Raw genomic sequence first — 14,951 nt, forward strand, 5'->3', positions numbered from 1 at the left:
TTACAATAGCATCAAAAACAATAAAATATTATGAATATATTTAACAAAATAAGTATACCACTTAGAGTCTAAAAAATACAAAACATTGTTGCAACAAATTAAAGAAAATCTAAATAAATAGAAAAATATCCCGTATTCATGTTTGGAAAACCTAATATTATTAAAATAGCAATACTTTCCAAACTGATCTACAGGTTAAATACAGTCTATCAGAATTTCAGCTGGCTTCTTTGCAAAAACTGACCAACATCTTAAAATTCATATAAAAACTAATGAAATTCATATGGAGACTAGCAAAAACAATCTTGAAACAGAAGAACAAAGTTGTAGGACTCGTTCTTCTGATTTCAAAACTCACTACAAAGCAACAGTATCAAGGCAACAGGTACTGGCTTAAAATACATGTAGAGAGCAAGAAACATAACTGAGAATCCAGAACCCAACCCTCACATTTGTAGCTGATTGATTTTCAACAAAAGTGCCAAAACGATTCAGTAGAAAAAATAATATTATTGTATTTTCAACAAGTGGCGCTGGAGCAGTTGGATATCCCCACGCAAAAGGATGGTGTGGAAACAGACAACCTCACAGCGCACACACCAATGAACTAAAATGGATCAATAACCTAAATGTAAAAGGTAAAACTAGGGACTTTTTAGGAGAAAAGAGGTTTGCAAACTCTATGAATACACTGAAATCATTTAATTGTACACTTTAAGTAGGTGAATTGTATGCATGTAAATTATGTCTTAATAAAGTTACCAAAACTATGAAGGTGAAACGAGACATTTTCAAAGGAAAAAAAAAAAAAAAATCCCAGAGAACTGTAGCCAGCAGAGCTGCACTGGAAGAAATGCTAAAAGAAACTTTTTAAGCAAAAATGATATGACACCAGATGGCAACTTATATCTACAGAAAAGAATGAAGATCAGTGGAAATGGTAAATAGGTAGTAAATAGTAAATAACCATATGCATTTTTTCTTTTCTACTCTTATTTTCTTTAGAAAACATATGACTGTTTAAAGCAAAAAGTATAACACTGTATTGTACATATATAATATTACTGGACTAGCTCTTTTTAAAATCACGTTCTAAAAAAACGAGAATGCTTTTTATTAATAACATATCACAGAATAAAATAAAATGTAATTACCAATGTTAAATTAAAGTGGAAGATGCCGGTATATGTACTATTTATGATTTCCAAGCTGGGAGCAAGCCCTCCTGATGTGAACACGCTGAGAAATTCCTTTGAGGTAACCTCATTTTCAGATTGGAATAAACACTGGATTTTCTTTAGGAAAAGAGGGGGGATAACAAGCAAGTAATGACCATTCAGTGGAGAGAAGCGTATTACATTAATTTAAAAGTGAGAAGAAATCTATGAAAAGTAGACGCTGCTAAAGACTGCTATCTTTAGTAATTCTAGTCTCTAAAACAGAGTATTTTTAAAAAGACACTTTCAGAAATCAGTAACCTACTTTGCTAGCGTCACAATAGGTTTCGCTAATCCTTATAATCACCTTCTTTGTCGTAGAAGTGGTCATAAAAGTATTACACTTAATAAACATAGAATCAAAGGCATATACTATCACCTGTAGAAATCCTCATTTTGTGTCTAAATAAAAAGAAGCAGCAGATCAAGCAAAACTCACTTCGCTGTATTCTGTTGGACATTTCTGTTTTAGGAAAGGACATGAACACGTGGCAGCCACAAATGGTGATGGGCTCACTTGTTTTTTCCTCCCAGTAGTCTGGAGAAGTTACCTAAGTTTCGGAGTCCCTAGCTATAACACAGTGAAACATATTCATTCCAAAAATATTTACGGAGCCCTTCCTACAAATTAGGCGGTGACATAATGCTGGGGAAACAGAAATGGACCAAACAGACAAAAAACACCTGCCCTCATGGAACTTATATTTTAACGGGGAGTGAAAGGAAGACAAGCCCAAATCCCTTACCCTCTGTCTTGTCACCCCACAATTCATTGCCCTTTGTTAGGATGGTATGTGAGCCCTAAATTCTAACCACCCCTTTGAGTTCCTTATCATTGAGTTCTCCATGGGTAAACACATTGCATGTATAAATAAGTTTTTTTCTCCTGTCAATCAGTCTTTTGTGAGTTTATCTTATGGGTCCCAAGACAGTGAACTTAAGAGAGTAGGTTTAGTACTTCTCTACAGTTCTTATATTATAAAAGATTAAATGTCACAATGAACACAAAACACTTTGAAAAATGTTTGACACACATAAGCAGTTGATACATTTAGTCATTATTTCTACTAATACCACTTCTAGGCCTACTACAACACAACTATCCAAAAAAGTAGGCTCTAATTCCCCTTTAAAAAGGCCGAAGCTGAGGATCAGAGCGGTTGAGTAACCTGCACCAGAGCACACAGACCATACAGGGAAGGACCAAGATTCGACCCCAGCTCTGCAGCTGTCTCTTTCTCTAAAGCCCTTCTTTTCCCGTAATATATAAACACTAATAGGAAAGCCATTTTTGACTGAAAGGGCATGCATTTCACAATAGTTGTAAATTTAAAAAGTATACCTATATGTGTTTGGCATATCAAAAAGGAACTGGAAGTAAGTCAAAGCAGAGTGTGGGCTAAATGTATTTGTACTTGTAGGGTGTTTTTTTTTTTTTTAAATGATATTTACCATAGATTTTAAACAACCTGTACATTTTTTAAAAATTAACTCTGTGTTAGCATTTGCCACATGGCCATCTTCATAATGTGTTTGATTTTATTTTACTGTGTGTGTTTTGAATCTGCCATTATTTGAACCAAAGGAATTCAGTCATCTCTTACCCAAGTGGCGATTGCAATGTGGTACTTGTTATAAAAGGGAACGATTATTTCTGAAGGTCAGTGAGCTACCTTTCTTTGCCTACCAGGCTATATCAGTCAGACTTCAAAGGTACAAGTCACATCTATAACAGAGGAAAATCATTGCAGCCAATCTTTAAAAAAAAGGGAGAGGATGAGTCATCTAAAAGTAAGAAAGCATAATCACCAAGGGCATTCACCGGCTAAATGAAACACTTGACTGCCCCAAGTGGAATGGAACAGAAAAGATTATTATTTATAGAGAATTTTACCTCCCTAAGTCTGAACACAGTAGTAGGTATTTGAAAAGAGTCCAGTGCTACTGGTTTTGCATGTGGCGTAAAAAGGAGCGTAAAAGTTTGCAAGATACTATGAGTGGGCCTTACCAAGTCATCCGAGGAGAGGTACAACTTGATTATCTCATTCTTTTGGGGGAACCCTTGGCTCACACAAGCAAAGCGTCCCTCTGTATCACCTAAATAATATAAATATATATATATCCATATATATATCTTGTTACTGATAGAAGAATTTCTATGAAAATCATATTTTTGAACTGACAAAATATTTTCAAAAGAAAAATGATTATAATTGTATGCTTTAAATTTATACACCTCTAGGTAAAATTCAAGTCTTCTACCATTATTAATTTTAAGGACACAAAATCAGGACACCAAAAAGGAAGGTTTGACCGAACACTAAAATAAAATATACCACATGATAGGCCATGGTACAAAATTTTCAGAGATGCTCTGAAAAGAATCCTTGACTCTTAAGCTCCTCAACCTTGGTGAGCTTATAAAAGGGACAGGAGTTGGAGATTGGAAAGAAAATACGTTTTAATAAACAGCTATTAATATGAAGGTGACTCCTATCACACAAAGGAGGGTGGGAGAGGAAGATCCCTTCTTCTCTTCTGGATCTAAAGTAAATCTCCTGTACACAGCATAGAACTGGATTGTTACCCGTATTACCAATCTTTGTCTTTTCATTGAGAAGTTTAATCCACTTACATTTGAAGCAATTGTTGATAAAGAGAGACTTGCTTCTGTCATTTTGTTATTAGTTTTCTATATGCCTTATAAATTTTCCCCCTTGTTTCCTGCATTACTGACTTCTTTTGTAGTGAGTTGATTTTTTTTTTGCAGTGAAACACTTAAATTCCTTTCTAATTTCCTTTGTATATATTCTATAGCCACTTTCTTTGTGGTTTCCAGGGGGATTACATTTAACATCCTAAAGGTAAACACTCTAATTTGAATATATAGCAGCTTAGCTTCAATAATACACAAAACTACTCCTTTACAATTCAATTCCCACCCCTTTTGGTTGTTGTTACAAAATTATGTCTTTATACATTGTGTGACCCCCAAAACATAAACTAGTATTTTTAAATGCATTGATTTCTTAAATTATGTAGAAAACAAGATCTAGAGTTATAAACCAAAGCTACAATACTAGCTTTTACACTAATATGTATATTTTTAAATATTAATTTCTTAAACCATGTAAAAAAGTAGTTACAAGCCATTGTTACAATAATACTAGCTTTTGTAATTGCCCATGTATTGACCTGTATTGACATCTTTATTTCCCCACATGGCTCCAAGTTACTATTTAGTGTCCTTACATTTCACCCTGCAGGATAACTTTGAGATTTTCTTGCAAGGCAAATTTAGTGGTAACAAACCCCCTCAGCTTTGTTTATCTGAAAATGCCTTAATTTCTCCTTCATTTTTTAAAAAGATTTTGTTTATTTACTTTTAGAGAGAGTGGAAGGAAGGGAGAAAGAGAGGGAGAGAAACATCAATGTGTGGTTGCCTCTCACACTCCCCCAACCAGGGACCCAGCCCACAACCCAGGCCTGTGCCCTGACTGGGAATCCAACCAGTGACCCTTTGGTTCGCAGGCCGGTACTCAGTCCACTGAGCCACACCAGCCAGAGCTCTATGACTTTCTAAGTAATGAAATACTATAACACAAAGAAAAGTCTCTATGTACACAACTTAACAATAGATTCACAATGATATTATTAGAAACCTCTGACCCAGAGTATAAGAGATAATACCTCAGAAAATTAGAAGACGTGGTCATGAAGAAGTACGAAAAGAAAAATATTTTAACTGTTAGCGAGGAAGGGATATAAAGGACTCCTGAAAAGAAAAACGGAGAGTTAGAGAGTTAGAAACTTACCTTTATTATTATATATCATTCCTGATGAGAAACTGAGCATGTTCAGAAGTAAAATTATAACATATAAAAGTAGCAATTTCATCTGTTGGAAGAAATAAGAATTATTTCCATTCGACAGCTTTGAACATATTTTTGAGTTCCTTTGCTATAAACAACTAGAGTTAAGAAACATCTCTTCCTTGGAGTAGGCAGGAAGATGCTGAGAAGAACTATATTCACAACCAATGGGCATGGACTAAGCGGGGGGTGGGTGGGTGGGGAATGGAGGGAGGGGGGTCACTGGGTGGAGGGGAACAAAGGAAAAAGAAATTGGGACAACTGTAACAGCATAATCAATAAAATGTATTTTAAAAAAAAGAAAGAAACATCTCTTCCTTTAAGTTAAAAATATTTCTCATTATGTGACAAAAGCAGATAACATAACAGTTGGCTAAGCTCTGCATTACTCCCTAACTGGTAACGAAAGATATTTATAGATGCAATTACCACACACCAAAGAGGTATGGCCCAGGTCTTTCTTCAATGCAGACACCCTCTGGAGAGGTACGATCAGTTCTATAGCCATGTGAAAACAGAACCCGACTTACTAACACCCCGAGGACAGTAGAGCTGCGCCTTAATCTGAGGTTTTGGCTGCAGCGTCTTGGGGAAGGACAGTCCACCTGGATCCTGAGCGTCCCTGCACACTCTTGCTGCCCATTCTTTTGAGATGTGTTTGTAGTGAGAAACCTTAAGGGATGAGGTTGTCTTCCGTGGACAAGAGCAGGCTTGTTTCCGTGGTGAATCTCCCAAGTTCAGTGTTCTTCTCCTGTAATGCACCCGCCATGCATAAGCAAGCATCTATTATGGGATGAATGGGGCCCTTCAAAAATTCATATTGAAGTCCTAAACCCCAGTACCTGAACATGTGCTTGTATTTGGAGAAAGGGTCTTTATAGATTTGATTAAGTTAACATGACGTCGTCAGGATGGGCCCTAATCCAATATGGCTGGTGTCCTTACAAGAATGGGAAATTTAGATACACACTCAGACCCTGGGAAGTTGATGTCAAGACACAGGGAGAAGGTAGCCGTCTACAAGCCAAGGACAGAGGAGGGCTGGACAGACAGATCCCTGCCTCATGTCCCTCAGAAGGAATCACCCCTGCCAACACTTCGATCTCAGACTTGGGGTCTCCAGCACTGTGAGACAATGCATCTCTGGCTGAAGCCCACCTAGTGTGTGCTATTTTTCTTAGTGACCCTAGTAAATTAATGCAGCACCCATAACATATATTTTGGGGGCCTGGGGAACTGGAGGGAGCATCATGCTGATACCTGGCTACTGCTTTTGCTGTGAGCGATCATGACCTTGTCTCTTTGATGGAGAATCTCTGTCTTTGGCCAGCATCCAAGAAATAGTAACAAACTGACTTAACCAGCTGTCGGTAGACTAAAGTCCAGACCTGGGCGGCAGCTCCTGACAACTGCTGAGCAAATTAAATGTAACTGATGTTTTTTTCCTCCCTCCAAATTGGTTTGCTTCATTCAGTACATTTAACTGACAATAAAAACTCAAACATTAGTTGGATTTTTTAATTCACCGCCTTTATCACATAGAGGAGAATTATTTTTTAAAGTGCATTTTTATAGAGATCTGAGAAAACAACTTATTCTCACAAGGTAAGGGGAATAAATGGTTCGTTAACATTATATCAGCATGGTGCTCTGCTTAATTATATTTTGGGTCTACGAATACATTTAACATTAAATGGGGAGGTGACCTCAGTCAGACTTTGAAAATAGTGCCCTCACCAGAGAAATCTTGTATTATTTTGCTAAACATTCAAATTCAGAGAGACAACATCATTATAACCATCCCATCAGTGTTCCTCACCCCTTAAAAACAGGACTGAAACGTCTCCTGCTGCAGGGCCCCAGCATGGGTGACCAATAATAAGCTATCCTTAAAGATGTTCCGACTCCGTTCTCTTTAATAAATAGAAAAAGATCTCCAATTTTATTTGCATGGATTTGGTTATAACTACCTTTGACCAAAGAACTAAAAGCTGACTTTGAAAGGTTTTATTTTTTATTTTTTATTTTTATTTTTTTTCAAGGCTTTCATCAAGGAAAGGAAACCTGAGAGGACCCAGTTCAAGGGAGCGACAATGATGGAGCTGTCTTTGGGTTCTTCATGGCTTTGCTGCTAGCTTCTTGTCCCCTTATTCTAGCAATACGGCCTACATATACATTTTAATTTAGCGATGGAATGTACTTTAGAGTTGACATATGAGGCATTAAGTAACATGTTCAAAGTCTGTTACTAACCAGTGACAGAGTTGCCTTTGCACCATGTTCTCCAAGTTTAAAAGATCTAGTCAGCATCCAAAGTTGCCACAAAATAAAGAAATTTTAAAGTGGAGATAGAACATACAGAATTAGATTTGAATTCTCACCCAAACCACTACATTTGTCCACCATAATTCTGCTCCATACCTCCGTTAGTCTCATTCTTCAATATGACAACGTTCTCACTTTGGTACTGCCTCTTTCATAACCATCTCACGGTAAAGAAAAAGGACAGAATCTGGCCTACCATCCGATCTGCCCATTGAGATGTTTGAGCTTTAGAAATCTGCTTAACTCCTGGAAGCTCATTTTCTATTCGGTAAAACAGGGATAACACTACACATGGTTATTGTGAGAATGGAGTGAATAATATATTTAAAACATCTAGTAGCTACTTAACATCTAAAAGCACTTAATAAACACTGGCTTGGAAGCCACATCTTTATACCCTGAAACGACTTTTTCATCCACATCACAGCTCCCACCCTCTACTTGCCCTTGTAGCAGTTAAAATGAGCCCCGTTCATCATTCCCATTTCATTATTATGAGTTTCACATAAATGTCAGATATAAGTCCCATATCTGGGCATTTTTTCTTCTCTGGCACTAAGGTAATACAGGGAATTGCACCCAGAGAAGGAGCCTACCTCTTCCACACCCGGTTCATTTGCAGTTACTCCATTACCAGGGAATAGTCATACACTGTAAAGTTGTACTATAGAAGGATCCTTATTTCTTACGGTAACTCGCTCTCAATGGGATGGCTGACTGGCTGCACTTTTATTTTTGTGTTTTTCAAGCTTTCCTCCACGTAGGCTAAGAAAGAAGACCCAGAATCAGGAGCTGAGATTTCAGTTTACCGGTCGAGTAGTGCCCTCCACTTTGGTAACAGCCAATCAGCTATTGCCCAGGATGGAAGCTGCTGAGAAAATCTAAAGAACAGGCAGTTGGAATTTCCCACTAACTGCCACTTTCAGAGAGCCAAAGGTCCTCTTCTTTAAAATCTATAAGAGGTGGAGTTTCTCAAAACCTACCAGCTTTAATACAACATCCATGGAGGAAGGTGGAGAAGCCAACCTGAGACTCCATAAAATGCTTTGACCATCATGGGATTATTGAGTACGTGAGGAAAACACAGATGTTAAAAGCTCATGTTAAAAGATTGTGCCAACTGCATACAATGAGGTTCAAGAGCAGACAACCGATTAGAGATAGCTTCATAACTGTGTCTTGTAGGAGGAGTGGGACTTAAATAAAGACCTTATTGCAGAGTAAACTACACAAGTAAATACAGAAAGTGCGAAGTCAGGCATGAGCTGTGTCTGCATGGGGATCAGGGAGATTGAATGAAATGCCAGTCTGTTCTCCAGATTCAGCGTGCGAACGTCCTTTCTGGGGTTGGTTATGCCCACTCCGGCTGCCCTGACTAGTGGGTCAAGACTAACCCTTTCTAACTCACTCAGTACCTGACTAGTCATGAGTGGTCACAGAAGCTAACAAATATTTTAAATGATGATAAAACTTGTTTTACACTCATGTTCTCCTTCAGATGTCCCTTCACGTGGCCACATAGACCCTGCTTTACACTGTCATGAAAGATAGCTGGTATCTGGCTTTAATCTATTCCTGGAAGAGCTTAGAGTGGTCACATTAAGATAAGCTGTACAGAAAAATCTTGACATGATAGAAGAAAACTGACTGCAGTTTTGAAATCAGCATGCCTATTGAAGCCTAAAACAGCTGAAAAAATTGAACTCAACGGGAATTATGTTAAAAATGTAATGGAAGCAAGTTGTAGTTTTTGGTCTCTGCAGCAGCACTGTGATATGTTTTTTTCCCTGAATGACATCAAAACAGAAATGCCTGCATCACATTGAAGGCACACATTGAAGGCCTCCAAAGTAGCTGGCAGTAGGAATAGAACATTTACATCCCATGCATTATTCTTAGGAAGTTACTTGAAGATGTATGTACTCAAGCAAAAGGAAAGACATGCAATCCAGAAAGAACTGGGGTCACTGTGGGAGACCAGTGTAAGGTGAGTCCTGGGATGACAGGTGGGCAGCGATCCTGGAACAGGTGACAGGTGGCTCCCACTGGGGGAAATCAAATAAAAAAGAAATGCATGCAGTGTGAAGTATGATTGAGAAGACAGGGAAGAAAAAAAAAAAAAAACTTGAAGAGGCACATTATTCTCTTCGTCCACAAGAAAAAAATGAAAGGGGATAGGAAAAACAAAATGCTCTATAATGAACTAATGTTCCAAATCATAACGAAATGTGGCACTTTTTAAAGAAACTGTGCTTTACGTTTCTGGTTTCCTTTTTTATTGAAGTTATAGATGGACGTCGTTACAAGAACCTAGTGATACAAAACGGCAGTCCCTTGTGTGCTTCACCCCGGTCTCCCTTCCCAGACAGTCCCTTTCAATCTTTCCCCGTCCGGTTTCGTTTCAGTTTTAGGGTTACCTGCTGACCTCCCATGATGCAAGAGGAGGCATTGGCACCTTTCCCTCCACGCTCCCAACACACGCCCACTCCGTCCCTTCCTCCCTCACTCAACTCTTTTCTGGTCTGTTTTTGGTCTAATTTTCTTTACACACTCATTTTCCACCCCTTTGTCATTTTGTTTAATTTTCTAAGGGTTTTCTGAACTTTGCCTCCCAAACCCCCACATTAATTTTTACAACGTCTATAATACTTTTATTTTCTAATTATCTCAGAACTTTTGATAAGATTCTATTCTCGTTTCATTTATGCAATAGTCTCCCTTTTCTGAGACTACAAAGGATAGGGTTTTTTGTTGTTTGTTTTTAAACCTCCCTGCAGAGTTTGATTTATCCAAGTCATTTTTTCCTTTTTATTTTTTCTGGTCTCAGTCTTTCAATTTTGAGACTTTCCCAACATTTTTCATGATCCTTGGTTTTCTCCCCAGATTTAGAAGCTTATTTGAAGCTCTGGATCAAAGAGAATGGTCTATCAGCTGTGGAAAGGGATAAGAAACAGTAGCATATCCAGGAGAAGTTGTTTTATTGAGGAATAACGTCCATGATTTAAGGTCTTTGCCCCTTCAGCTTCTCAAATTTTCTGGGGTCTTCCAATTTCCTCCCAAAAGAGTGCTGGCCTGCCTGCTGGCATTCTGGGGTGTCAGTGTTTAGTATGCAAGCATTCATCCTGTCCCTGATTTCAGTATGGCAGCTGTTGCTCAACTTTTTCCACCAGTCCAGAGATCCTCAATTCTACCCTCTCCCGAGAATAAATCTGTGGCCTCTGCCTGGGTGGGGGAAGGGCAGATGCCAGGCACAGAGTACTGGGGAGAGGGTCTAAAAACATCTACGGGTATTCAAGCAACCCCACTTTTAGCTCAACTTTCTTTGCCCATGTCAAGAATGCTGCCTAGTTCTGAGCCGCTGGGGGTTTTGCAGTACAAATCCCATCATTTCCCATCTTCCCCCAGTGCCAGCTGAGGATTCAGCTTTGCCAGGTCTGCCAATTTGGTTACCACTTTTCCATCTGCTTTCAAACTTTCTAAATTTAGTTCCACTTCTTCAGGTTTCTCTGTCCTTATGGGTGTATGCCACTTTAGAAATCCCTTTAGTGTTTAATTCAGTAGGAATGAGAGCCAATGTGTGTGTTCAAAACCAATAAATAGCAATCCTAAGTGCGCCATAAATTTAAACATCATGAAGTTGATGGAGAGTAGTGAAAAGAAAATCCACTTGATTTGAATGCTGGGAACATTCTTTTTAACATTTAGATACAATTGACAAAAATATTGTATTAGTTTCAGGTGTACAATGTGATGACTCAATATTTGTTTATGCTGTGAAATGATCGCTGCAGCAGATCTAGCTAACGTCCATCAAGGGACATTCCCTTTTTGATGGCCCAGTGGTTATGACATTGAAGCCATAAAAGAGAAAGTACAATATAATTCTGGCATGCTATTTGGCTTGGAAATAAACAGTATTTATACAGTCATTGTGGCGACATAACCTAAGGTGACCTGCAATGATCCGTGTTCTTATAAAACCCCTCCTCCTCAGTGCAGGTGGGACCTGTGACTCCTTCTAACCAATAGGATATGGCAAAGATAATGAGATGTCACTCCTTTGTTTAGGTTACATTATATAACAAAGGTGCTGGAATGCCACTCCTGTGATTATGTTTCATTACATAAGACTGAGACGTTAAATAAGAAGACACTTCCTTCTACGGGCTTTGAAGAAGCAAACAGCTGTGCCGGGGACTCCCTGTGGAGGGGGCCATGTGGCAGGGAAATGCAAGCAGCCATTAGAAACTGAAGATGGCCTCCAGCTAGTAAGAAGCAAGGGCCTTCTGTTACATAGCGACAAGGAAATACATCCTGCCAACAATCTGAGCTCAAAAGTAAGTTATCCCTCAGTTGAGCCTCCAAATGAAAAATCAGCCCAGCCAGCACCTCCACTGCAGCCCTGTGGGATTCTGAACAGAGAACCAGGAATCTGGACTCCTGTCCCACAGAAATGACAGGTAATAACTGTGATGTTTTAGGCCACAAAGTTGGTGCTATTTGTTACGCAGCAGTGGAGAACGAGTACAGGTCACAACCGTGATTTCATTGAACTGCAAGCCAAGGCTGCTACCCAACCACTCTGGCCTCTCATGACTGAATCAGCAGGGGAGGAAGGAGGCTGCTCTGTTGGCTGGAGAGACTGAGCTCTACCACCGAGAGGCAACTGGGCTGGTATTACATGAGAGGGGCCGGCAAGAGTACACATGGCTACAAGAGAGTCCCCGGGGCATCTTTTAGTGCTCCTGTGTCCTGTGATTAGTCAATGGAAAACAATCCAATTCACGCAGGATTGCTAAGAGGCCAAATCTATAAGAATAAAGTTAAGGTCACCCCTCTAATACAAAGATACAGTCAGCTGAGGTGCTTGCTGAGGGCAGAGAAAATAAGGAATGGGCAGAAGAAGGTAGTTATAAATAATGACCACATGACCAGTGGTAGAAATGAGGACTATTTAATAGTTAAGAGTATTTCCTCCATATTTTAATATGAATGTGTGTATGTGTGTGTGTGCATGTGTGTGTATCAGATATTTTCGTGGCTTTCTCTCTGTCATCCTCTTATCTTCTAACATGCATTCATCAGAAGATTACACATCACTCAAGGACTTTGTGTCCTTCTTTGGGGGAAAGGTTAGCCCATCAGTTCTGCACAGCACAGTTATACAGAAGTATGACTTTATGGACATATGAGTTTATGGGTGCCAAGCTGACCAGGGGTGGACTATAATAGTTCTGTGATGTGTGAGCTTGGGTATGTGCCCCAGTTCCCATTCCACCTTGTTTCTCGTTAAATTGGCTTACTAGAGATACTCTCTCTCAAGCTGGAGGACCAATGGGGAGGTAGCTGCCCTTTGGTAGAATCCACATACCGTCTCCCAGTTACACAAACACTAATCTAGGTGCTGCCATGTGGGATTTTGTAGGTGCAGTCAAAGACCTTAAGCAGATGACCTTCAATTAATGAAAGAGAGATTATCCTGGATGGACATAACTTAGTCCGGAGGCTTCAAGCTTCAGCTCATGCTCCCGGGTCCAGCCTGCTCACATCTTTCCCTTTCTGGTTGCCTGCCCTACAGACTCCAGGCTTGCTTAGCCAGCCCCACGACAGCGTGAGCCGCTTCCTTATGGCAAACAAACAAACTACTGTGTGCATGCGTGCGCACATACATAAACTCATGTCTATATATACACATAGGTAGATGGATGATGGATTGATAGATAGAGATGTAGATATAAGTATAATCCCTACTGGGTCTGCTTCTCCTGAACTCTGACACAGTCATAACATTTGGGCAGCTTTTAAAAAAGAAATATTCTTCTTCCCTCTGCAGACAATATAGATTAGTAAAAAGCAGGGACTCTGTAGTTAGATTTCCTGGATTCTTATCCTTGTGGTCTTTGTTAACTTTGCAAAAGTTACATAGCCTCTCTAAGCCTGTTCTCTTATCTGAAAAATTGAGATACTACTACTTATCCCACCCAGTACTGAGTTTGTGTATACGTATATATACTTTCTCTTTCTCTTATTTAAAGTAGCTTACTACCTGCCATGTTACCTCTATACTTTTGAACCTAACAATACATCTTGGAGCCTTTTCCTTCCATCTGCCCCATTTGTTTTTTAGTGGTTGCTTCCTATTGCATTGTGTGGATGCACCATAATTTATATAACCAGCCAACTCTATTGATAAGACACTTCAGTCATTTCCAGTCTTTTTCTATCACAACGATAGTCTCAGCCATACGTCATTTCACACATGATTAAGCACAGCTATAAGATAAATTTCTGGGAAAGAAATTGCTAAGTTGAAGGGAAAGTGGTTTTGCAATTTTGGCATTCTCAAATTGCTCGTCACTGCTGTGGAAGAAACGCACACCCTCCCCAACTGAAGTGTTACATTGTCATTGCGTTTGCGTGTCTCCTATTATACACTTCCTTTTTCCGGAAGTGTTCATTCACAGGTTTTGCCCATTTCTTCTGGATTGTTGATATTTTCTTATTAATTTGTAAGTAATTTTTTATTTACTGATTTTAGAGAGAGGAAGGGAGGGTGGAAGAAAGAGAGATTGAGATTTGTTATTTTACTTATTTATGCATTCATTGGTTGATTCTTACATGTGCTCAGACTGGGGATCAAACCTGCAACTTTGGTGCATTGGGATGACACACTAACTAACTGAGCTACCTGGCTAAGGCAAGTATTTTTGTATGTTAAGGAAATAGCCCTTAGTGAGGTGAATTAAAAAAAAAAAAATTTCCTCCATCTGTCCTTTGTCATTTGACTTTTTATGGTGATGTGATTTTTTTTTTTTTTTTACACAGTTAACATGTTGCATACCGAGGTATTTAAATGCCTTTTAATCCTCTGTTCCGGCAGCTTTTTAAGATTTAAATATGGTTATATGACTAATATTAATTAAATGACTTACAAAATTAACAATTAAGCTACTACTATCCTTAATTAATAAAAAAAAGCAAATGAAAAAGTACTACTGAATGTCTAAATAACCTTATTTGTTTAAAACTACACGATCGAATGATGAGAATTCTCACCATCTGAACGCAATGTGTTAAATAAATGGATTTTCTCTTTTCTCTTTGGTAATTTATGGTCTCACTTTTAGTGTGACTTCTTTGATTCATCTGGAAATCACTTTGGTGTAAACTATGAAGTACAGATTCAACTTTATTTCTTTTCAGGTGGCTACCGATTTGTCCTAACACCATTTACTAAGCAATCCTTTCTTTCCCCACCATTATTTTTTGAAATAAGAGCTTTATTTAATTGCTGTGTATATTTGGGTCTGTTTCTGGGTTTTCTAGTCTGTTCCTTTGAATTCTTGATCCATTCATGTGCCAGTAGCTCATAATTTTCACTAGTACAGCAAAAGTTTTTATATTTAGTAGTAACTACCCTTTCATTTCACCATCTCGAGCTCTCTGTCAGTCGACTTGGAGGTCAACCGGAGAATCGCCAGGGCAGCCACAGTTATGGCCAGACTGAACCGGCGAGCGTGGAACAATTCCAGCCTCA

General features: G+C 38.9%; 1 protein-coding gene across 1 annotated transcript in view; it reads right to left on the bottom strand.

Moving 5' to 3' along the window:
- Nucleotides 1-5,114, bottom strand: part of CATSPERB (catsper channel auxiliary subunit beta) — a 70,564-nt gene extending 65,450 nt beyond the window's left edge. The window contains exons 1-3 of the mRNA XM_090272120.1: nt 5,033-5,114; nt 3,226-3,314; nt 1,155-1,295 (exon numbers count right to left, since the gene is read on the bottom strand). Of these exons, the coding sequence (XP_090128246.1) occupies nt 1,155-1,295; nt 3,226-3,314; nt 5,033-5,114 (312 nt within the window). The remainder of the gene's footprint in view (nt 1-1,154; nt 1,296-3,225; nt 3,315-5,032) is intronic.
- Nucleotides 5,115-14,951: the final 9,837 nt, after the last annotated feature.

Source organism: Furipterus horrens, unplaced genomic scaffold (genome assembly GCF_987537825.1).
Source record: "Furipterus horrens unplaced genomic scaffold, mFurHor1.1.pri manual_scaffold_3, whole genome shotgun sequence".
In the NCBI taxonomy this organism is placed as follows: domain Eukaryota; kingdom Metazoa; phylum Chordata; class Mammalia; order Chiroptera; family Furipteridae; genus Furipterus; species Furipterus horrens.